This window comes from Lynx rufus, unplaced genomic scaffold (assembly GCF_022079265.1).
Source record: "Lynx rufus isolate CCGP_SWC_20201006 ecotype Redwood Valley unplaced genomic scaffold, mLynRuf1.p SCAF_4, whole genome shotgun sequence".
In the NCBI taxonomy this organism is placed as follows: domain Eukaryota; kingdom Metazoa; phylum Chordata; class Mammalia; order Carnivora; family Felidae; genus Lynx; species Lynx rufus.
Genome location: NW_025814856.1, coordinates 156,804,011 through 156,827,977, shown reverse-complemented (window position 1 = coordinate 156,827,977; position 23,967 = coordinate 156,804,011). Strand labels below are relative to the sequence as shown.

At 41.0% G+C, this 23,967-nt stretch overlaps 1 protein-coding gene across 8 annotated transcripts; it reads right to left on the bottom strand.

The window, feature by feature from the left end:
- Nucleotides 1-2,793: 2,793 nt before the first annotated feature.
- Nucleotides 2,794-21,033, bottom strand: SSBP1 (single stranded DNA binding protein 1). 8 transcript variants are annotated; one of them, XR_006965249.1, is made up of 9 exons: nt 20,982-21,033; nt 20,246-20,312; nt 17,738-17,798; nt 17,010-17,150; nt 16,711-16,804; nt 14,935-15,023; nt 10,241-10,314; nt 6,988-8,933; nt 2,794-4,136 (listed from the first exon to the last, which is right to left on the bottom strand). XR_006965249.1 is itself a non-coding variant. In XM_047096797.1 (8 exons), the coding sequence occupies exons 2-7, from the start codon at nt 20,267-20,269 to the stop codon at nt 10,271-10,273; spliced, it is 453 nt and encodes a 150-aa protein (XP_046952753.1). In that variant the 5' UTR covers nt 20,270-20,312; nt 20,982-21,033; the 3' UTR covers nt 2,794-4,243; nt 10,241-10,270. The 8 variants fall into 8 exon arrangements, 5 of the variants coding, with proteins under 5 accessions (XP_046952753.1, XP_046952756.1, XP_046952757.1 ...); XR_006965248.1 differs by lacking the exon at nt 2,794-4,136 and adding an exon at nt 4,225-4,243; XR_006965250.1 differs by lacking the exon at nt 2,794-4,136 and having other exon boundaries at nt 4,250-7,070; nt 8,845-8,933.
- Between the last annotated feature and the right edge of the window lie 2,934 nt (nt 21,034-23,967).

Genomic DNA, 23,967 nt, shown 5'->3' with positions numbered 1-23,967 from the left:
GAGAAGTGAAAGAAAGCCTTTTCCCAGCTAGCTTGTGGTCCAGACAACCTAGATTGAAGTCCTAGAGTTATTTTTTGGACTTTTCTCATTGCTATATAAAACTCCTACAAGAAGAATGGTATTTCCCAGGTTGTCTAGGACAATCCTGGCACATGCCTGTCACTCCAAGTAACTATTAACAATTCCCCCATATCAGTGCTTTACTCACTGAACCGTCAGGCCCTAGGCGCAGACCCTGACACACAGCAAAACTTCGGTAAATATATATTGAAAAAATAAGTTTTCTAAAGCTAGCTTATTTTTTTAGCTCAAGTTTTAGATTAATTTTTTAACTGCCACTGACTCAACATTGTTTCTAAAAGTTATTTTTGTTACTGGAATAGCTGTTAACTCATTTACACAGCTGTATTCCATCCTGTGAGCATTTATTTACCCATTCTCTGGCTTGGTGGTTGTGCTATTATGTACATTATTGCTAAGAACACCTTTGGACAGGTTTCTTGGGCCACAGGGGCAAGAGCTTCCTACAGGTGTACCTTAAAGATGTAATAACTACAGGGGCGCCTCGGCTCAGTCGGTTGGGTGTCCATCATCGGCTCAGGTCATGATCTCACGGTCTGTAAGTTTGAGCCCCATGTCGGGCTCTGTGCTGACCGCTCAGAGCCTGGAGCCTGCTTCCGATTCTGTGTCCCCCCTCTGTCTGCCTCACTCATGCTCTGTCTCACTCTGTCTCTCAAAAATAAATGTTAAAAAAAATTTTTTAAAGATGAAATAACTACATGAAATTTCAACACAAATTAATGCCAAAATGTTTTCTGAAAAGGAGGTGCCGATTTACCCTCTCCCCACCAGCACGTAAGTTTCCATTGGTATACAATATCCTCCCTCACACCCTGTTCTATCAAATGTGTTTTAATTTGCGAGTGTGGAGGGCTTAAAATGAAATCTCATTGCAGCTTCTGGTTTGCATTTCCTTGATTATTTTTATTTATTTTTTCAAATATTGGAAGTACATTTAATGTTTAAGTTAACATATTGGGAACGTAGGAAATCAAAACAAGGTGGAAAGAACAAGAAACTACAGGCCTGACAAGCCATATGGAGAGTCAAGTGGAAAGTAAACAATTGAGAATACAATAAGTGCATTTAATATACAATATATGTGTAAACATTTTGTTTCAGTTTTAGTTAACATACAGTGCAATAGCGGTTTCTCGAGTAGAATTCAGTGATTCATCACTTACATACAACAACCAATGTTCATCACAAGTGCCCTCTTGAATCCCCATCACCCATCCAGCCCATCCTGCACCCACCTCCCTCCAGCAACCGTTTGTTTCTTACGGCTTGTTTCCCTCTTTTTTTTCTTTCCCCCCTTCCTACATATGAGTGAGATCATATGGTATTTGTCTTTCTCTGACTGACTTATTTCACTTAGCATAATACACTCTAGCCCCATCCACAACATTGCAAGTGGTTTTCCTTATTAATGAAGTTGACCACTTTTTCACATATGAATGGATTATTTATATTTCACAGCCTCTGTGTCTTTGCCCATTTTTCTAACCGGTTGTCTCCTTGTTGCTTTGTAGGCCTTCCTATATTCTAGATCGTATTTTTTTTTGCTTTGCAACCCTTATATATTCTAAGTTATATTTCAGTTATATGATTGCAAATATCTTCTCTCCAGTTTGTGACTTGTCATTTTGCTTTCTTTCCAGTGGCTTTCTATAAACAAGTTATTTTTAACAGTTAAATGTATCCCTCTTCTCTGTATTTACATTTTTGTTTAAAAGAGAACATTTCTATGCCACCAGATCATAGATATTGTATTATAGTTTCTTCCAAAATTTTTAATTTTGCCTTTCACAAATGTCTTTAAATCACCAAGAATTTATCTTTGCATAAGGTGTAGATACCTGATTTCATTTTCTTCTGCATGGATAACAAATCTCCCTGGCATAATTGAAACAATCTAGACCCACTGATCTATGCCACTTTTATCATTTTCTACATATGCATGGTCTGTTTCTGGGTTCTCTTTGCTACGCCACTGCCCTGTTTATTCCTGTATCCATAGAACAGTTTTTTATCACTATAGCTTTCGTTTTAAAAAGGCTTGCCAACTGGCAGAGCAAGTCCCCCATCTCACTCTTCTTCAGAAGTATGTTGTGTGATCGTGGACCTTTGCATTATCAACGCATCTTTAGAGTCAACTTGTCCAGTTGCCCCCAAGAAACTGGGAATTTTTGTTTTGATCTGTAACATCAATGTGGGGAGGGTTGAGATCTTTACATGATTGATGCTTACAATAAACATGATTTACCAATGTGTTTAGTCTTCTTTTAATGTATTTCAATCAAGTTTCATAATGTGCTCCACAGAGACCACACTCTTGGAAGACTCATTTTCTGATGCTCTTGTACATGGCATCTTCACTGCTGTTTGCAGTTTTTTGTAAACTGATCTTATTTCCAGCAACTTTTAATTATTCATCTACAGATTCTTTTCTTTCATGGTTTCTGTGTAATCACAGCATTTGTGACTTTCTTCCTTTCCATCTTTTTTTTTTTTAATTTTTTTTTTCAACGTTTATTTATTTTTGGGACAGAGAGAGACAGAGCATGAATGGGGGAGGGGCAAAGAGAGAGGGAGACACAGAATCGGAAGCAGGCTCCAGGCTCTGGGCCATCATCAGCCCAGAGCCCGACGCGGGGCTCGAACTCACGGACCGCGAGATCGTGACCTGGCTGAAGTCGGACGCTAAACCGACTGCGCCACCCAGGCGCCCCTCTTCCTTTCCATCTTAATACGTTTTCTTTCCTTCCCAACTATGCTTGCTAAAGCCTCAGTACAAACAACCTGTCAAACAGAAGTAGTGATAAGACATCCTTGCCTTTTTCATTTTACGAAAAATGCTCTTCTAATTTCAAGTCTGTTTGAGGCACACCTTTGACACATATCCTTTGTTTTTATCTCCAAACCATGATGTCAGTATTAGCATGTCATCAGGGAACTCCCTTTTTTCAGTGTGTCACCTACTTATTGCTCGTTTCCGTTTAGTTTAGAACCTGTCACTTGAAAAAGTCCCTTTCTTCCTGCAAGCCCAATGCTACAGATTGAACTGTGCCCACTCAACATTCACATATAGAAGTCTAATCCCCAGTGTAACTACATTTTGAGATTGGGCCAGTAAGAAGATAAAGTGAACCCAGGCCCTAAGGGTGGGGCCCTGACACAACTGCATTAGTGTCCTTATAGACACCAGAGAGTTCACGCTCTGCCAGCACAAATAGGAGGCCATGTGAGGACACGGTGAGATGGTAGCCACTTATAAGCCAGCAACATGGGCCTCCCAGGAAACCAACCATCCTGCACCCCGTTCTGAGACTTCTAGCCTCCAGAATCGCAAAACGTCTGTTGTTTAAATCACCTACTCTATGGTATTTTGTTATGGCGGCCCGAACTTAGATTCTCTAGAATGCAATAAAAACTATGTCATACTTATTTTGCAGTGGGACACCTCCTCACTCCAGATTAGCTAGTCTGCTATACTGCCAGGAGAAGCAGAAGGTCAGTACTTCTGTTCTTATTTACGTGCTACTTTAGTAAACAAGGGGCTGTTAACTAAGGGTCCTCATTTCAGGCTTCAGGCAAAATTAAACTATTTGATAAAAAAAAGTTTGTATTTACCTTTTTTAAGGTATTTGCTAAGGATCCATGTACATTTTATGTCCCAGTCCCTCCCAAAATTAAGAATGAGACCTAGGTTAAAAGTCTGAGAGACTGTGGCAGTAGAGGTGATATTTTACTTCTACCAGTAGTGAACGGTCTCAGAAGAGAAAGAACTGAAGTAATGAATTGTGTATATGGAGATAAAGAATGTGTGAATTGGTAAGAATTAGGTTTAAATGCAAATCACAAATAAGTGGCTTAAACAAGGTAGAGATTTATTTGTGTCTCCCAAAGAAGTCCAGAGGTAGACTGTCCAGGACCGCGATGGTGGTTCCATGGTCATCACGGACTCCAGCCTCTTCGATCTTCCATCCTGCAGATAGTCTTGTGGTCTAAAATGGCTACTGGAGACTCTCAGCCATCATGTCCACATTTCAGACCAGAAAAAGCCAGGTGAGGGTCTGGAGAAGCACAAAGGATGAGCCTCCCAACAGAGCTAATCATTTAAGGAGCTTTCCTGGAAGCACCACCAAATGGCGTCTGCTTCTACCCCCTTAGCAACAGTTAACTGCAAAGGAGAACAGGAATGCAGTATTTCAGCCGTGCACACTGTCACCCCCAATAAAACATGGGCTCTGTAAATTAATGGGTTCTGTAGAAAGGATAATAATGGATATTGGGCAGTGTATTCATCATGTTTCTTATTTTCTGTATTTTATGATGCTTTGACATCCTGGAGTCTGGCAGACCTTGGGAGGAACTAACTCCTTCCCAACATTAGCTAATTCCTGGAAATAGTAAACACTTGCCCAAGAGCATGTCTTTCATATGCAAACCAACCAATCCTGATTCCATACCTGCCATCAGCCTCCTTTTATCAGGCTCCTGCAGTCCAGAACACTGTTTCTCTGCTCAAAGGTACCAGACAACTAGAGACCCCCCCCTTCGGCCCGGAGCCTGGTGAAAATCATTCGTCCCACAAAAATCACAATAAAAGCTTTAGGCCTGCCCTGGGGCTCCCCCGGTGGCTCTAGTGGTGTGGCATGTGCCCTCCTCTTGGCAACCAGAATAAACTCCTCTTTCAAGACAGTTTCTTTATGTCTGTCATCTTACCACACCGGATTAACACAAATCCCACCTACATTGTAAAATAGGTAAGCCCTGGAAACCTCTCCCACGATATGGTTTTCCACAGCAGAAAGCTGGAATCCTGGCAACATTTGTTATCTCACAAAATATGCTTACAGTGTGTTTGGCAGAAGGAAAAGAGTCCCTCGTCTCAACTTCTCTTCTGAGCTCCGCTCGTTAATCATCAAATAGAAGCCAGGAAGTCTACAACTCAATTATGTTCAGAACTACTCCTGATCTTCCCTCTTCTCACACCTGTTCCCACGTTCACGTTTCTTAGTCTCAGAAACAAAACGTCACTATCCACACAAACTGCCCGAGCAGCTTCAGAATGATCTCTTCGTGGCCCTTCTCTTCCCACCAGCACCTACTGTCCCCAGGGTGTCCTGGACAGGAGTTCCATGCTCTCAGTATCCCTAACCTGGAGTGCAGCACGGGGTCTGGCACATAACTGTTGCACAGTGAACGAACCAACATGAACCCCAAACTCCCCACATGTCCCCTGTAATGCACACTCTGCTAACCTTTTGAGGCTCTTGCAGGAGCTTCCTGACGGCCTGCAAGCTTTCCCCACTTCTAACTCTTCACAGGCCTTCACTTCTTTCTCAAGCACAGTTCTGATACGTCCATTTCAAAACAGCAGCTCCCCACTGCCAAAGTCCTCTGTAAGCTTTCAAGGCTCTTTACGATCCAGCCCCAACCCCTTTTTCATGTTTTATCTTTCACGGATCCATATGCTTTTATGTTTCTGGACCTTTGTTCATGCTGTTTCCTCTGCTGAAAACTAATCTAGTAACTATTCTCATCTGTGTCCACAGGACTTTATTTCTACCATCACTAGACTACTCCTCACACCACAGCACGCTTTGTACACAGGCTCCTGCCTCTGTCCTCCCCATCCAGCCCCCATCATCCTAGATTGTGAGCCCCTTCAATGCAGTAATCCTGTTATATTTATCCCTATATCCAGGCCTGTATGCTTGCAAGGTTTAAAGCAGGTGCCCAAGTGACTTTCAAGTTTAAAAAGATGCTCAGATTAACTGTAAATAGCCACGGAAGATTAAAAGCAAACCAAAAAACACTACTAAAGTGGACTACATTCTCAGTAATCCACAGACATTAACAACAAGAAAGGTCAAGTACAATAAACTAATCTAAAGTTTACAGGCTCCCAGAAGTGTCCCGTGAGACTGGGGAGATGGGCATGGTGACTGAAAGGGATATGCCTTGTTTAAAGTAACTACAAACAACAGTAATAATGGCCAGTAGGCACTGAGCACTGGGTTCAGTTAGTATGTGCCAAGTAAGTTATATGTATTATTCATTGTGTTCCTCCCAGCAGGCTTATGAAGTAGGACTATCATCCCTGTTTTATTCACAGGAAAACAAAACGACAAAAAATCCGAGGCAGGGAAAGTTAAGAAACTCAGCAGAGGTCACTCAGGTGGTAAGTGAAGCAAATCCAGGCTGTGCGACTAACACGACTATTAAGTTAAACCACCTTTTCAAAGGAGAGGTGCGGCAGGAAAACTGCAAAATGTTAAGGTGTAGACCTGTATGGACAAACACCACCCTGAGGTCCAAGGCAAATGGATGAAGAGTACAGACAAAAAAGAGAAATTTCATTATTGTGTCTGCAGGACTTGGGACAACCTAAAAAGCTACACACCATCCTATCACAGACTGTGGGAACAGCACAGGGACATATACAGTAGTGAGGGGGGGGGTATAACGCCGTTGACGCCTGCCAACAGTCTCATTCTCTAAAAAGTGAGCCTGTCAAATTCTTGCACAATCTTGCTGACAGTTTCAACTCTCAGTAGGAAGGAAAGGAAAAATGAAAGGAGGAGACGCCATAACCTATTTTAACCAGTAAAGAAACATGGCTTGATAACAAGGGATCAAGAGGAATCAGTAAAGATAACCTAGCAGAAAAATTAACTGTGATCTATTTTCCTATAGGATCATCAGACTGATAAGGAGAAAGAATAATGAGGTGGTGGTATTTCTCCCTAATTCTACCCCCAGCCAAAACCTATGATGTAGTGGAACTCCCAGGGTGACTTAGACACACCCTGCAGGGCTAAAAGTTAGCAGTGGGGGTTCTGGATAGTTGGGCCAGTGGAGGTGGGACGCAGTGGGAAGCAGACTGTAGGCAGAGAACAAAATGCAAACTTCACATACCTAAACTCAAACTCCAGCTGTGCCTCTTACAAGCTGCATGACTTTGACATGTTACTTAACCACGCAGTTTCAGGTTTCCTCACCTGCAAAATCAGGATAATACCACCTTCTTAGGGTAATAGTGAAATGAGACAATGATAAAAAGCACTGAGCTCAGGGCCTGGTACCTAGTACGTACACAAAAAGGTCAGCCTTCAATACGGTAATTGTTTTCCCTAAGAGATTTCTCTGTAACTCACCAAGTTTTCTACAACGATTTGCTTGCTATTACTCCCACCAAGCTTCACAGCACTTAATGCAAACCCTGACAGAAAAATAAGTAAAGTAAGCCTGCCTTCATTTTCATGTCAATGTTTCAGTGCAATCCAACCAAACATTTTGAAAGCCCTATAATGTCACTTTGCTAGGCTAAGCTGGACAGGGACAAACGGGTAGTCTGAGTAAAAGATAACCCCACCTTCAAGAACTGCACAATCTCTTTGGGGAACAAAGGGAAACCACCAATAATTCCTCCTGAGCTGCAAAGGTTAGGCTGCAACCCAGTTGGCAATGACAAGAAATCCCCAAAACAGCCACAAAAACATGTCTTTGGTATTTTTGGATGTCTCTGGATTAACTGCCCAGTCGTTTTTAAGAAATGAATGACTCTTTGAAAACTACTGACAGCAAACAGTGGATCTCATACGGGTTGGTCTTTAAAGTCAATTGTTGTAGGTTATATACACGTATTAAGAGGAAAAGAAAAGAAAAAGAAGGGAAAAAAAGGTAAGCGAAGTATCTGAGCATGCACTACAAAGATGCAGACAATGGAGGGAAATACATGAAAGATATCTTGTTCGCCTCTGGGAAAGGAAGCAGTAAGTACTAAATGAAGGTCAATCAGCAGTGCCAGCCTGGCTTGGAAATAACGGAAAGATTTTTGTTTTCCAAAAGTGAAAACAGTTTATTTGGTTTTTATTGTCAAAAGTAATAGAAGCTCAAGGCTAAAAAACAGTAAGAATAATAAGGAAACTCACACATAATCCCCCCATCCAGAGATCATCACAACCTTTTGATGTTTCTCCTCCCAGACTTTTACTAAACATATATTCATACCTATTACTTCTTTTTCAAAAATGGGAGAGTACCACACGTGCTGCTACCTTCTCTCCCACACCTCCGTGTATCCTACTCATCTTCCCACCCGACGTGGAATCCCAAAATCAAAGTCACACGGCAGTTTTCCACAGGAATATTCCCTGACACCGTGAAAAGATGACAAAGGGAATGCAAGACACAAAACATGGGGCTACAAGACCCTGACCGACTGTTAAAGCTACCAGGTTCCACACATCTACTCCGAGACCAGCTTGGGAGAGGTGCAGAGTTCTCAGCACCCAGGGCTGCCCGAGGAAGGGAAGGGCAGAGTCCATGCTCTGGGAGCTGCCCAGTTGCGGACCTCACATCTGCACCATCAGCCTCATGCCGAGGCCTCTGCACCGAACGCCCGCCTCTGCAGGCCCTGCTGCCCAACCTCAGAGCCTTCCAGGCAACCTGCAGCGGGAGGGCGGCGACGCCTTCGGCTCACAGGGATCTGGCGGGGCGCAGCTTTCTGCCCCTGCGCCCTGGGTCAGAGCTGCTCTGGGCTGGTCACTGAATTGGTCTGTTCACCTATTACCTTCCCAAAGCACAGATTCATCACACTATTTAAACAGGTATACTAATCTGCAGAACTTCTCACAACTTTTAAGGAGTATAAAAGCAGCTTTTGCTAACGAAGAGTTGCCCAAAGATCAATTTTATCTACATTTTCCTTAAGGAATGTGGCATAAAGAAGTGAGGGCTACATCACCAGACAGTTTTAACGTATAAACTCACAAAGCAGAGTTCATGTACTGATTAATGGTCCCAGCTGCAGGAAAAAAGACGGCTGATATGAGGAAACGGCAATTCCTTTTCTACTGTTCCTGGACAAGAAGAGAGAAAAGCTGAAGAATTCCATCTTTACCCTGACCCAACTGTACCATAAGTGCAAAAAGGGGCTCAGGTGTGGGTCCATAAGGCAGCATGTAAACCGGGAACCCGTGACAGTCTAGCATGACCTAAACCACAGTCAGCACCCTGCTCTCGGGCAGGGGCACAGGGGACAAGACATGCAGTCTAGGGCACCAAAAAACAGGCTGGGCTGGAGGCAAAGCTGGAGCCTGAGTGGCCGAGACAGAATGAGGGACTGCTACAACTTGAACTGGACAACCAGCTCGACAGTGGCCAATTCTAAACAGGCACAGCCAGCTAGCAGACCTGTGGAGGTCTGATGCAAACCTAAAAAGTACAAGAGGCACTGAAAAACAGACTTTACTTTATGTAATACTTATTAGGAAATTACTAGTACTCTAATTTCCAGAATCTCATAATGAAAGTAATCATGTGTACACAGTGATCTTTGTATGTGCATCAAGAGACCAGGTGGAAAAATAAAAGGAAAATGTCACACCTCAGGTTCTAACCTACAGAGGCAATGTCAAAGGTTGTTTAGGGGACTCCCCCAAGTTCTGGGTGAGACTAAAAGGATAGAGAATGGGGCTTAGAAAGACAGAAACTAGTGGAACCAGAGCCCCTGTGGCATCACCTGGAAATGAACTAGTTCATCCCTACTTATATTTTGGGTCTCTACTATTGATAAACTCTATTTCATAAGTGCTACTAGTGAAATCTGTCCAAAAACAAAAGATGTGAAGAAAGTAGGTTAGTCTTAAAGCTAGGTTTAGGTTAGATACCAACCCCTGTTCAGCAACCCCCTTCAGTTTGGGCTGAAGCTTAATATCCCATTGGGATCATTCATCTGTCAACATTTATCGAGTACCTATTCTGTGCCAAGCACTGGTTAAGGTGCAGGAAACAAAAAACATACAGTCCTCGCCATTTAGTTTATAAACAGTAAGAAAATCATTATTCACAACCATGGGATAAAGGCCTGACATAGAATATTTAGTGGCTGGATCAGTACTATAATACAAGCGTGTATAAAAAGCAAGAGGCCATCCCAAAGGACACCTATCCTTTTGCCATAACATAGATGAACCCGAGTTGATCTGTTTTATACTCTTGTACACAGAAACCATCCCTAAAAGAATAAACAATTAGCTACCAAGGTTTATGAGACAAGGGGGAGGAACAGTCAAAAGTATTATTACTCATTTTATATAAAAGAATATTTTAATTCTTGTCCTTAGGAACTATAAAGACTATACGTGATTTGGAAATGAGACCGTACCAAACAATGGCCAAAGAAGAATCGTCCACTCTATGCCTTTTCTTTGGTCTGGTCACTCAGAAATATAATATTATCTGTAAAGAAGCCAAAGCATAAGTATTATTTTCAGAACTCTTTCTCCATCTCAATTAATCACTCCTCTATAATACACACAAACTTAAATGCTGTTAACTAAAGGACTTGAGAAAAATTCCCAAAATGTGAAGTAGTTCCTACTGTGTTCATTAGTGGCATAAACAACAGGCAAAAATGGAGCTAAAAGCTGGGCCTCAGCTATTTTTCAACAACTCAGCCCTTGTCGGGAGACGTGTGATAGTTCCTGTCTTCCCTGAACACAGTTATAACCGCCTGGCAGTAACTTGCTACAAAAGAACTAGTAACAGATTTCAAAGTTTGCAATGCTCTGATCGATGCCATGATACCAGGCGGCACATCCACACACACAAGAGGGCCAAGGCACAATGTTACACGTGCTGGAGGTAGAGAGAGGACAAGGTCCAACGTATGGTCTGTTAGCAAACACAGATTTATTGATTTTTTTAAGTAGGCTGCAACACTCACACAGAAGACATTCTAGTTTTAAATTTTAAAACACCCTGATTTTTATATACTCATTCTTGGGAAAACTTTTACTACTCCATATCACAGAGAGAGCATTCTCATACAAGAACATCAGACACTGCACTTAAAACGTTGTCCCAGACAGAGTTTAGTTCAGGACAGGCAAAGGAAAAGTAGTAGTACTTCCTGTATAACTTGAAAAGATCTAGATACTCGTAACTTTAAGATTACTTAAAAAGTGGCTATTACATGACAGTATTTATGACTAGTCTTCTAAAAATAGAATATTTTGGTAAAGAACGGTTATTTCAGAAGAGATTAGAACAGACACCACAGCGTAAAATGGCAAGAGTGCCATCCACTGGTGATTAAGTTCTAGACATGGATCCCTAGGAGGAAAAAACATGACCTACAAAACCAAGCAACCAAATTTAAACTCTATTTCTTTCAATTCAAATGTTACTAAACATCTATTCATTTTTACTACTAGCCATAAATCCACTTTAAAAGCTCAATCAACTCACCTATGCGGTGAATACTAGTTACAAGAAGAAAACAAAATGGCAGATAATCTGAACTGTCTACTGAGTAGCTGGTTTGGTTCAGAATAATTCACACAGTCCAAAGTTTACCCACACTTTTGGTTTACAACAGAGTATGAAAGTATTAAATAAACACATAATTGATAAAATAAACACAAAATTGATAAAGACTTAGAAATTCAATTATTTTACTAGAAAGTTTGGTTTGGGGGATCCTGGGTGGCTCAGCTGGTTAATTAAGCATCTGAGTCTTGATCCCATCTCAAGGTCTTGAACTCAGGATTGTGAGTTCAAACCTGTGAGTACAAGCCTCCATGCCCAGTGTGGAGAACGAAGGAAGAAAGGAAAGAAGGAAAGAAAAGAAAAGAAAGAAAAAAAAAGAAAGAAAAGAAAAAGAATGAGAGAGAAAGAAAGAAAAAAGGAAGGAAGGAAGGAACAAGGAAGGAAGGAAGGAAAGAAAGTTTGGTTTTCCACGTTTCCACATAAAAGTCTATTACTTTTTTTACTGTTATTTTTTGAGAGAGAGAGAATGCACATGCGTGTGCAAGCAGGGGAGGTGCAGAGGGAGAAGGAGGGAGAGAATCTTTAGCAGACTCGAAGCTTAGCGGGAAGCCCAACACGGGTTTCAATCTCGCAACCTTAAGATCATGACCTGAGCCAAAACCAAGAGTCGGACACTTAACTAAGCCCCCCAGGTACCCCCAGAAAAAAATTTTGAACAGGTAGGTATCTCTGGAGATATGGCTCAAGGAAGACTAGGGCATCCAGAAATGAAATACTGTCAAGACACTCAAGAAATTATGGAAGCAAAATGGTCACAAAGGACCTCATCTAAGGTCTGATGAGGGTACAAAGATAATTATATTGGTTTTCAAGGTCAATACACATTCAAAGAAACCAGTAAGAGAATATATTTTTTAACTATTATTTACAACAAATTAGAACTTATCAATATGGTTAAGACATGAACTCTGGAGCAAAGTAAAAGAGAACGATAAAAGGAAAATCTGTCGATTAAAAGAGACTTAAGTTCTCAAGAGTTCTCGCCTCCAGAATTCTGAGAAAATAAATTTGCTGCTTAAAAAAAATAAGAAAGAGACTCAAGATATAAGCCATGTAATATAGTGTATGGACTCGTATTTATTAATCAATCAAAAAAATTTAAACATTGTGATGTCTGGTAAAAATATTTAAATAATTTCTTAATATTAGGTGTGATAACAGCATAGTAGTTATGCCTTAAATAGGAATCCATATCTTTCAGATATACCTATTGAAAACACTTATGGATGAAATAATATAATGTCTGAGATTCACTTCAAAATAATCCAAGTGTAGGGGCGCCTGGGTGGCTCAGTCGGTTAAGCGTCCGACTTTGGCTCAGGTCATGATCTCGCGGTCTGTGGGTTCGAGCCCCGCATCGGGCTCTGTGCTGACAACTCAGAGCCTGGAGCCTGTTTCAGATTCTGTGTCTCCCTCTTTCTCTGACCCTCCCCTGTTCGTGCTCGCTCTCTGTCTCAAAAATAAATAAATGTTAAAAAAAAAAATTAATAAAAAAAAAAAAATAATCCAAGTGGAGGAAAAGTGGGTTGGGGCTATAGAAGAAATCACACTTGCCATCAGTTGGTAACTGTTGAAGCCAAATGATACATTTCCTTTTTTTTACTTTTCTATATTTGTGTATGTTTGACGTTTTCCATAATTTAAAATGATATCTAACATTGGCGTATCTCAAAAGTTCATAAACACTGAGACATTACTTTCTTTCATTCCCATCTACTTATTAAAAAAAAAAAATTAGGTTTCTCAGTATTTACGTCCATAAAAACAAAGGAACAAAATTAACATTTAACAACTGTCTTATTAATTTTTCCAAGAGGTTAAAAAAAAAAGAACCATCTTCCTCATTAAAAAATGTATTTTTAATAAAATTTCAGTTTTCATATTTATATATTAAAATTGTTTTGGTCACATATGTTCTAAAAACAACTATAATGATAACCCAATCAAAAAATATGTAACATTTAGAGCCTTAATATCACATAATTTTTTTAATGTTTTAAAATTTCTATTTAGGTATGCATTTTTTTTTTTTTTTAAAGGATTTTTTTTTTCAACGTTTATTTATTTTTGGGACAGAGAGAGACACAGCATGAACGGGGGAGGGGCAGAGAGAGAGGGAGACACAGAATGAGAAACAGGCTCCAGGCTCTGAGCCATCAGCCCAGAGCCTGACGCGGGGCTCGAACTCACGGACTGCGAGATCGTGACCTGGCTGAAGTCGGACGCTTAACCGACTGCGCCACCCAGGTGCCCCTTAGGTATGCATTTTTGTTACATAATACAATGAATAATAAAAAGTTCTGAATTGTACAATATATGTTAAAATACCTTTCTTAGGAGAAAATGGAAAAACAAGTTCGGAGAACAAGAAATAACAAAATTTCCAAATGCTTAAGAGCTTGTTCAATTTTTTTAAAAAAATGATGAGTATCAAACTGCTATGGTATTTACAGCCACTGATACATTTCAGGGTAACAACTTCTTATTGAAAAAAAGATTTTTACGTCAACTTAAGTATGTCCAAAAGAAGTATATCTTTTCAAACTTCTTGTAGAATTTTCAAAACAGTTTGAAAACTCTGCTCTAGGAGATATCTTCTTTTTTTTTTCTTTTTAATGTTTTGATTTATTTTTGAGAGAGACAGAGCACAAGAGCATGAGCAGGGGACGGGCATGGAGAGATGAGGACAGAGGATCGGAAGTGGGTTCCGCTGACAGGAACCCTGAGATCCCTGCAAGAATGCAGGGCTAGAACTCATGAACCATGAGATCATGACCCAAGCCAAAGTTGGACACCCAACCGACTGAGCCACCCAGGCACCCCTAGGACGTATCTTCTTAATCTTTAAGCATTGTGTGTCCATGTTTCCTACATTGTTTGCATTTTCTTAGGAACTTAAAAATCATCATGTTCTGGGGTGCCGGGGTGGCTCAGTCACTGAAGCATCCGACTTCAGCTCAGGTCATGATTCACGGTTCACGAGTTCGAGCCCCGCATTGGGCTCTGCGCTGACAGCTCAGAGCCTAGAGCCTGCTTTGGATTCTGTGTCTCCCTTCCTCTCTCTGTCCCTCCCCCATTCACATTTTGTCTCTCCGTCTCTCTTTCAAAAATAAACATTAAAAAAAAATTTTTTTTTAAATCATCATGTTCAGCACCGAGCAGGTTCTCAATAAATCTGCACAAATGTCTAATGCCCCTCACGGCGGTGTAACTTTACCTTGGCACAGGCTTCTGCCTGTTTAGGCCATGTCCTCAGACACTGAAGTTTTTTTTTACTTCAAACAGTAAGGACCAACAGACACTCTACTCAAAAGTTACTTGTGAAATGAAAGTGAGCACAGAGAGAATTTTCTGAAGGAACTGTAGAAACCATAGCAAATCCCTGAGCCACACTCGCAATTCTCACGGTGAGTTGCCTGACCATTTCAGCATCTGTACCCAAAGTCCCTGTTAAAGTTACTTATAAGAAGCCAAGCTTTTTAAAAGGGAAGAGGGAGGAGGGAACAGCTGTTACTACAAGCTTCTTACCAGCTATGATTGTTGTTGCCTGTCGCCTCACATTGTTTTTATCTGTGTATTCACCATAGTCGACTTTCCCTTCCACATAGATACGGGACCTGATAAAAATAAAATTCACTTTTCAGTCCGGAGATTCTAATCTGTTTGAAAAGAGAGTCAGGTGAGAGCAGGAACAAGTACACACTGAGGATGAATACAGAACCAAGTATAACCTCATTTTTGCCACCGCATCTCCACGTTCAAAATTAGGAATATTAAGAGTACTAAAACAAAGTCCACACAGACCTGACACATTTAGGTAAGAAGGACAACGTTCTCAGCCTTGAGCTGACTGTGGTTCTTCAAGTTGTAAAAACTAAAGTGACTTTAAGACCATGAAATGGGGGGGAGGGCACCTAAATGGCTCAGTTTGTTGAGCATCTTGACTCTTGATTTTGGCTCAGGTCATGATCCCAGGATTGTGGGATCAAGCCCCACGTTGGGCTCCTCGTTGAGCATGCAAGCCTACTTGAGATTCTCTCTCCTTCTGCCCCTCCCCTGCTTGAGCGTGCATGTGCACACATGCTCTCTCTCTCCCCCTCTTAAAAAAAATTTTTTTTTAAAGACCATGAAATGGAAGAGCAACATAGTGGCATCCTTTAAATCTCTGGGACTGACTTCCAATCTGCCATTTTTCTTCACCTTTTATTTTTGACCCCCTAACAGATTTGTTGATTTTCACTTATTTTTCAATTCCTTTCCATAGTCACGTTCATGAATTTATTTTCCAGGGACTTAGATTATTAAAATTCAAAACAGAGGTTTTGGCGTAGTATTTCACTTAGACTTAATCACTAAGACCATTTCTGCATTGTTTAGAAGGCTGAACTAGAAGACAACTATAACTCTGATTTTAAAGGATAGAAAATGCATGCTAGCATTTATTTTCCGTCTATCCTTACCAAAAAAGCAGAATATAGGAGACAAAACTGGTAAAATGATCGGGTGTCGAATATACACATAAACCGCAAACAGATATTTTCCTTGAAATTTCCTGTATTTATACGTATGTGTAGATGCACAAATTTATACGTACATACATAAAGGACTAAGAAAGTAAATAGAAAAAAAAAGGAACACAGTTTATTGAAAAGAAACAAATTTTAGTTATTCCTGAAATTGTTTTCCGTGAAATCTATTTTACTTCTATAAAACTAGCACATTTCTAAATATATTAACTATGAATACAACTGCTGTTCAACATACGCTTTTGTCTTTCCACAGGTTTGGAAATGACACTTTTTATCTATACACTAAGCATTCCAAAAGGGAGCCGAACTAAAATTACCAAATATAAAACAACAGCTGTGAACACTGCCATAATACCTCACCTGTGCCAGGCTACACACATTCCAGATCCTGTAGTAAGGACTCCATGCAGATGCCAAGAGGCAAGACACCCGCCATGGGGATCCCTGGCTGCGGCGGCATAGGAACTCCTAACAGCATGGGTTGCACCTGCTCATACGGTGCTCAGTACACTTTGCCTTCTCTCTTGTCTCATCTGCGTCTGTTTATGTATACCTGTTATTTGGCCTAAATTATAAATTCTTAGCAAGCGAAACCATGTTCTATACATCTGTGAATTAGACACACGGCGACACACCGTGCATATAACACTAAGCTCTGAATAAGTATCGAGTTAACACAGAGTTATTAGAATAAAGGAGGTAGGCATTCCTGAGAACACCTGTTACCAGTTTTTTTAAACCATTCAATCTGTAAGATCCTTCTTTCTCAACTTACCCCTTTTTCACATACTGATACGCCACATCTCTGAGGCCTGGTCGGAATACTGATATTCTGTGCCATGTCGTCTTTTGACTGACATCACCTAAATCTCAAGAATAGAAAATGTGGTTATAAACACCAGCAGACCAAACCAATGGCAAAAGACAACATGCCCAGCAAAACCAACGTCACAATTTCGAAGAGAAAAGCACAGAATCAGAGAAGATTCTTTCTAAAAGCACCTCATATCTAATTAGCTGAGAATAATGTCTATTTATTGCTGATACAATTAAAACCCCAGTCTGTATACTCACCCATTTGGTATACTTCACTCTCCCCTGACCGCCACATCTCATTCGTTGCTAGAGAAAATATTGTGACCGGGTTCTTCCCTTCCACCTGTCTCATGACGGGGTCCTGACCCACTCGCCCAAGGAGCTGCACACGGTTCAGAGCTGAAACAACGTGTAAATAAAAGGAGCTTGAGAGAAAGGTACAGAAGAGGAACAGCTACAAATATTACTTCAATTTCAATCTCAGCATTGAGGAAAACCCAAGTTCTACACGTTCAGAAGGTAAGTTGAAGGGACAAATAAAGGCCATATGGGAGAGAAAAGAGGATTGGCAAGAAAGGAGAAAATATTCTTTGAGAAAGTAGCCCACAAACAAACACTAAGTTCTTTACCTTAAATTCTTTGAAATCCCTTTTAAAAAAAAAAAAACCATAAGGTTAAAAAAACAAATCTGAGATATGAAAATCTTTATAAATACACAGGACTACTCCATGAAAGAACAGCTTTCACAAAGCTTCACTCTCTCAGCCAAATAGCACATGACCTTGGAAGAATTAGATAACCAGATAGGACTCAAGGAGATTCTAGAAGGCCCCTGCAGCCTGATGGGGCAAGGCCAAGAGTGGAAAGCCCAAAAGGAGCCAAAGGCAATGACGATTACCTGCATATAATGCAACCAGTGCACCTCTTCTACCACACATTTAAGAACAAACAACATACTTTAAACTTGGAAATTAGCCACTACTTACATCTTTCAAGAACCAAGCTGCTGGCTATTTCAGACTCACGTCTTACAAACTGATGAAACACCTAAAGGGGAATAAATCAGTGAAATGGCTTTAATTTGGGGGGAAAGGTAAACCCAAACAGAAGACCTGCTCACACTCAGTCACCATTTGATTGGCAGGTCCTACAGCATTCACGCCCAGAACACAAGCAGTGCCCTTCACGTGTCCCCCCACCACAGTGCCAGGAGGACCATGCAAATGCTTGAGGGCCATCTACTACAGAAGCCCAAAGGTACACAGAGCCAGACGGCATGCCCAGGAAAGCTAATTTAGAATCCTCTCCTGGTTCTTTCGTGGTAACCCTCCTGATTATGGTGCTTCCATAGTTGTGCAAAAAAAGGTCAAATCATATATATGCTGGAAAAATTCATGCTTTTGATAGACCAAAGAGAAAAGTCTAAGACAAATCTGATTCTCTGATAAGGTACAAAAATAGGACTATTCAAGTCAGTCTGTCAGAGGAAGGCAGTAACTGACACAAACTGGTGGCGGCATTCAATGATCTTGCAGCTATCACTACTGAAGACCAGCTAAGTGCTTTACCTCTTACAAATTAATCCTCAGAATAAATGTATACACTGTGTAAAATTATCCCTACTTTGGAGATGAAAAAAATGAAACTTAGGGAGATTAAGTAATGTGCCCAAAATCCTACAGGAAGTAACTGGCAAGTCATGCCTGGAACCCAGGGCCACCCAACACCAAGGCTGCCACTGTTCCCGCCGCCCTCTGCTGCCTCCTTAAGGACATTCTGTTTAAGGGCTACTGCCATGGTAGGAGCACAGGTCACCAGGCACATTGCTGATTTCAACGTTCAGAGAGCTAACCATCACATCAGAGAAACAGGTATCATATGGTAGCACTGTTAATATAAAAAGCAAACATCCACCAACCAAATGAACAGCCATTCCTGGAATACTGTTGACTATGGAATCCTACCACTGTGTTTTGGGGCAGCAGGTGGTTAAGAAATAAAGATGGAGTTATAACACGGCAAAGACTCAAGCAAACTAGTACTTGTGTCATACTTCTAGAAATGTACCAATTTAAGTACTGAGGTGAGCCAGAGCTCCTAAGTCTTATAGGATATGTCTCATTTTGGGCAAACGAAAATTAAGACCTACTAGAAAAACAGAAATAGGTAAAGAATTAACTGGGATAATTTTTAAAATTAAATTCTTAACTTTTACATCTAGCTTTAAAGATTTCTTAAAGCATTAAGACAGTTGTTAACTTTTCTGTTTCACGTTTCCACACACACACACACACACACACACACACACACACACGCAAAACGTTAAAAGTCTGGATAGGTTAAAGTGAGGATCCAAGAATACAGAGTTAATTCTATAGTAGAGGAAGGGAGATGAGAACAGGTTTCACAGAGGAACAGCTTCTTCATTAGTCTTAACAGGATGGGGAGTAAGAGGTGTTATAAAGAATCTACAGGGGCGCCCGGGTGGCTCAGTTAAGCGGCCGACTTCGGCTCAGGTCATGATCTCGTGGTCCTGAGTTCGAGCCCCGTGTCGGGCTCTGTGCTGACAGCCAGCTCGGAGCCTGGAGCCTGTTTCAGATTCTGTGTGTCCCTCTCTCTGACCCTCCCCCGTTCATGCTCTGTCTCTCTCTGTCTCAAAAATAAATAAACGTTAAAAAAAAAAAAAAAAAAAAAAAAAGAATCTACAAAGTGGCAGCCCAAACGTGGTTAAGTCGGGAAAATGGGTAGTCTAGGTGGGCTGAAGGCTGGCTAGAGTGTCTGAAGAAATGAGGAGTCAGACTGGTAGAATGAGAAGGAACTGTGGACATTGTACATTTGTCATGATGGGGTGACGTCAGCTACACTCCTCAGTACAGGGAGATGAGGGGTGGAAGGCTGACAACAAGAGGTAGGTAGTCAAAAAGGAACCACATGCCTTATAGAAAAATGCTGGAAATGATCCTCATAGTCTCTAGATCACTAAGGACACTAAATGCTCCATAACTGATCAAAATACAAGCAGTACATTTTAAAAAATCATGACTGGGGTGCCTGGGTGGCTCAGTCAGTTAAGCGGCCGACTTCGGCTCATGTCATGATCTCACGGTCGATGAGTTCGAGCCCCGCGTCGGGCTCTGTGCTGACAGCTCGGAGCCTGGAGCCCGTTTTGGATTCTGTGTCTCCCTCTCTCCGACCCTCCCCTGTTCATGCTCTGTCTCTCCCTGTCTCAAAAATAAATAAAACGTTAAAAATTTTTTAAATAAAATAAAATAAAATATCATGACTCCCATTATATACTGGTGGGAAATTTTTGTTTTGTTTTAGTAAACATTATTGACACAAGTAAAATCTACCCCCAATCCTCTCTATCAAAGGAGTACACATAAAGTAGGTGGGCTCAAAGGTCTTTTCCCTCTGCAGTCAAAAGCCTGTAGAAATCTGATCACTATGGTTGATAATAAGGCATCTCAACACTAAGAAGGAAAAGTGATTACCTGTAATACAGGTCTCCGAAACATGGCTTCTATTTGCTTTTCCTACAACCTAGTCTTTGGTCTTCCTCTGAAAAAGAGAGAGAGAGAGAGAGAGAGAGAGAGAGAGAGAGAGAGAGAGAAAATAAACGCATCTTACACAAAGAGCACAAATTCACTAATCCTAAATGCCTAACTGCGTTCGTAATTTTCATGCGGTGGGTCTTGCGAACATAAACATCAACATCCCTGCACATTTTAGGACTCCCCCAACCCCCCAAAACGCTTTACTGTCTTTTTTTTTTTATTCCCCTTGGCTTCCTCTTCCTCCAAACCATACAGAAAATACTTTCTGATTTATTCCCATTTGCATTCCACCGACTTTCCAAATTTCTTTAAATTGCAAGCCCCTTAGGGCAGGGATTTTTGTCTGACTTATTCACTGCCACAACCAACATTTCTAAGTTAGTTCCTAACACATGGTAAGGGCTCAGTATTAGAATGTCACCAAGGGACTTAAATCCGAAACTTGTTGCTCCAAAAATTACTGCCTCCAAACCCGTTAGCAAAGACCAAGGAGAGCCCTGGACTCCCCGGCCTCACCGCCGGGGATGGGAGGGCGCCCTTTCTCAATGGTGGCGCTCCCAACCAACAACGTAAAGGGACAGGGAGGTGACAGAAAACCCTGAAGTCCTCCGCATGGGTGCGAAGAGAAAAGCCAAGGCACCACCACCCGAACCACAAAGAGCTGCACGCACACCTAGCAAAGAACTCGTGGCTCCCTCCACCCTCACCGGACGCTCTAGCCCGAACTAACCTCGAGCTAGGTGACCACTTCCGGATACAGAGGCGACGCAAGCAACGCGATAGGGTTAAGAAAACGGAACGTCTGTGGTGTGCTTCTGTAGAAATGCTCCGGCTAGCGCCGCGGAAAGCAAGCCTCCTTAATGCGGTAGTTCCGGGAGATTTTTCTTTTCCGGCGGGAGCAGAGAAGCAACGCCGCTGGGTGGTGAGTGGAGGTGATTTGAAGTTTCTAATGAAATGAACTTGACAAGCTTCCCAGCTTGGACCAGGAGGGGGCGAGTTAGACGAAACAAAGGATGGCTGGTTCCTGGGAAAGACTGGAAAGGTCCAGGCCTGCTAAAGCAGTAAGGAAACCAGAAAAAGAAGTAGAGCAGGAACTGAGAGCGAAAACTTAAGGGGGTGACAAAAAATTGGCAATCAAAATAATATTTCAAGAAGACAAAATTAATGCAAAAAATCAGTGGTGAACAAAAAAGCCAAAATTTTAATTAAGCACAAGATCTGAGCCACGTTGGATCTGAGGCACGAGAAAAAATGGGTGCACCGATACACGTTTTTACATATTAAAAAAAAAAATCCCAGAGCATTAAAGTACTTGAAGAAATACGGAAAATTTGAAGAGTAGATATATTAAAACTCACAACACTATTTTAACTTTAAATATTCTATTTATACCAAAAACAGAAGTTACAGTAGCTTTACTGACCTTAATAGAAGTAAATTGATCAATAGTATTTACAAAATCTACTTCTTTGCTTATCTGACTTCCAATTGCAGGAATTGCCATGTCTGATGATTTTTCTTGACCAAGTTGCAAACTTAGTTTTAGTTAACTTCAGCTTACTGATCTTGTGGGTTTTTTTTTTTTAATTCTGATATTTTGTTCATTGTGGATTTTTTTCATTAATTTTAATATTTTTTAAATATTGCATTAAAGTGTCCTTGATCTTGATTGCTGTGTTTCTTAGCACCCTTAAATTTTGCCTCCTTCACTCTAATCTTGGCCCTGCTTAGGAAGAAGTTATGGGGGCCCCACAGATTGCAGGATACAGGCCTCTCCTCTGCTGGTCCTGGTACTGTCCAACTTCTAGAAAATGAAGGTATCCTCCAGATCATTCTTTTTTTTTTTCTTAATGTTTATTTATTTTTGATAGAGACAGAGACAGAATGCAACTGGGTTAGGGACAGAGAGAGAGGGAGACACAGAAGCAGAAGCAGGCTCCAGGCTCTGAGCTGTCAGCACAGAGCCCGATGTGGGGCTCGAACTCAGAAACCGTGAAATCATGACCTGAGCCGAAGTCAGACGCTCAACCGACTAAGCCACCCAGGCACCCCCCTCCAGATCATTCTAACAAGCAAATCACCTTCTTGGGATCCTACTTGAATCCTCCATTGGCCCATTTTTGGCCTTAAAGGAGAAAATATGCCCTTAAAGGAGAAAATAATAGTCGGCATATCCTAGATGTTTATCTCCCATGTTACCTTTTTTACCATTTTATTTCAATGTTTAGCTCCTGAAACAGCATGTTATACTGCCTTCAGGCCTTGCACAGACATTGATCATCCTACACCCCACCACCTATGTTACTACTGCCAGTGCCTTCCAATGATTTCCTATTTAAAAATCTCAACTTCTACTTGAACGGTTGAGTCAAATGAAAAACTAAATTCATCCTTTCCTCCAAAGCCAATTTTTCCCTTCTAAGCTATTTGTTTATTTTAATGGTACCAACATTCTCCCAGACTTGAACTTTGGAATCATCTTTAAAAAACGTCTCCCTGATCACCTACATGCATTTGTCTATATCCACTCACTTAGCCCTATAAGTTATTTCATTATTCCACTGACATCTCCCTCTTTCTATTTGCACATACTTTTGAGTGAGGAGTATGAAAAAGGTTGTTTCAAATTAAAAAGCAGAAAGGGTGCCTGGGTGGCTCAGTCAGTTAAGCATCCAATTCTTGATTTGGGCTCCTGTCATGGTCTCATATTTCATGAGTTCGAGCCCTACATTGAGCTCTGTGCTGGCAGTGTGGAGCCTGCTTGGGATTCTCTCTCCCTTTCTCTCCTTTCTCTCTCTGCCCCTCCCCTGTGGGCACTTGCATGTTCTCTTTCTCTCAAAATAAATAATTTTAAGAAAGGGTCACACCAGTTAAAAACAGACAGCCTTGGGCAAACTCATAACTTTATAAATAACATCTTAATCTACATAAATAGCATGTTAAGCTAATCTCAGTTCTCACACAGGATTTACCAATACACATGCTCCTTAGACTGTTGGAACAGTTGCAAGTGCTGCTACTTTCCTTTTTCTTGATAAGCAAAAACATTAAAATGTATAAAATATACAATTTCATGGACAAATGGAGATAAAGCATTTTCCTGTTTTCTACTCGATCTTCCTTCCCCACAACAAATCCTCCAGCATTGCTTTGCTCTCACTGTCCTCAGGGTCTGAAATGCCCTTCTCCACACTTTCAAAATTCTCTACTCAAATAAAGTCCTTACTTTGTTCTCGCAGTTCACTTTCTTTACACACAGCTCATCTTGTGTTATAATTTAAATGACCATGAAGGTGCCTCCTCTTCCCCAGTGACTGCGAGTTATTAGAGGACGGGGACCTTGTGAATATCTTGTCAAAAATCATGCTTTAAATCAAGGAGAGGCTTTAAAAGGGTCTGGTCACAGGCCAGAACAAAGAAATAGGAAGAAAAAATAGAAAGAATGTAGAAGGATGTTCAAATAAGCCTGAAATTAGAAAACTAAAAACAAACAACAAAAAAATCAGGGACCTGGAAGAATGGCTGAATGCATTTTCATAATAGAGATACCCCTTCAAGAATCTCCAGTTTGCATAATTGGAGACTTTGTCATTCATCCATGGACCCAGAAAGGGCCTTCTCAGTGCTGAAAAGTATTGACAGATAACATTGCAGCTTTA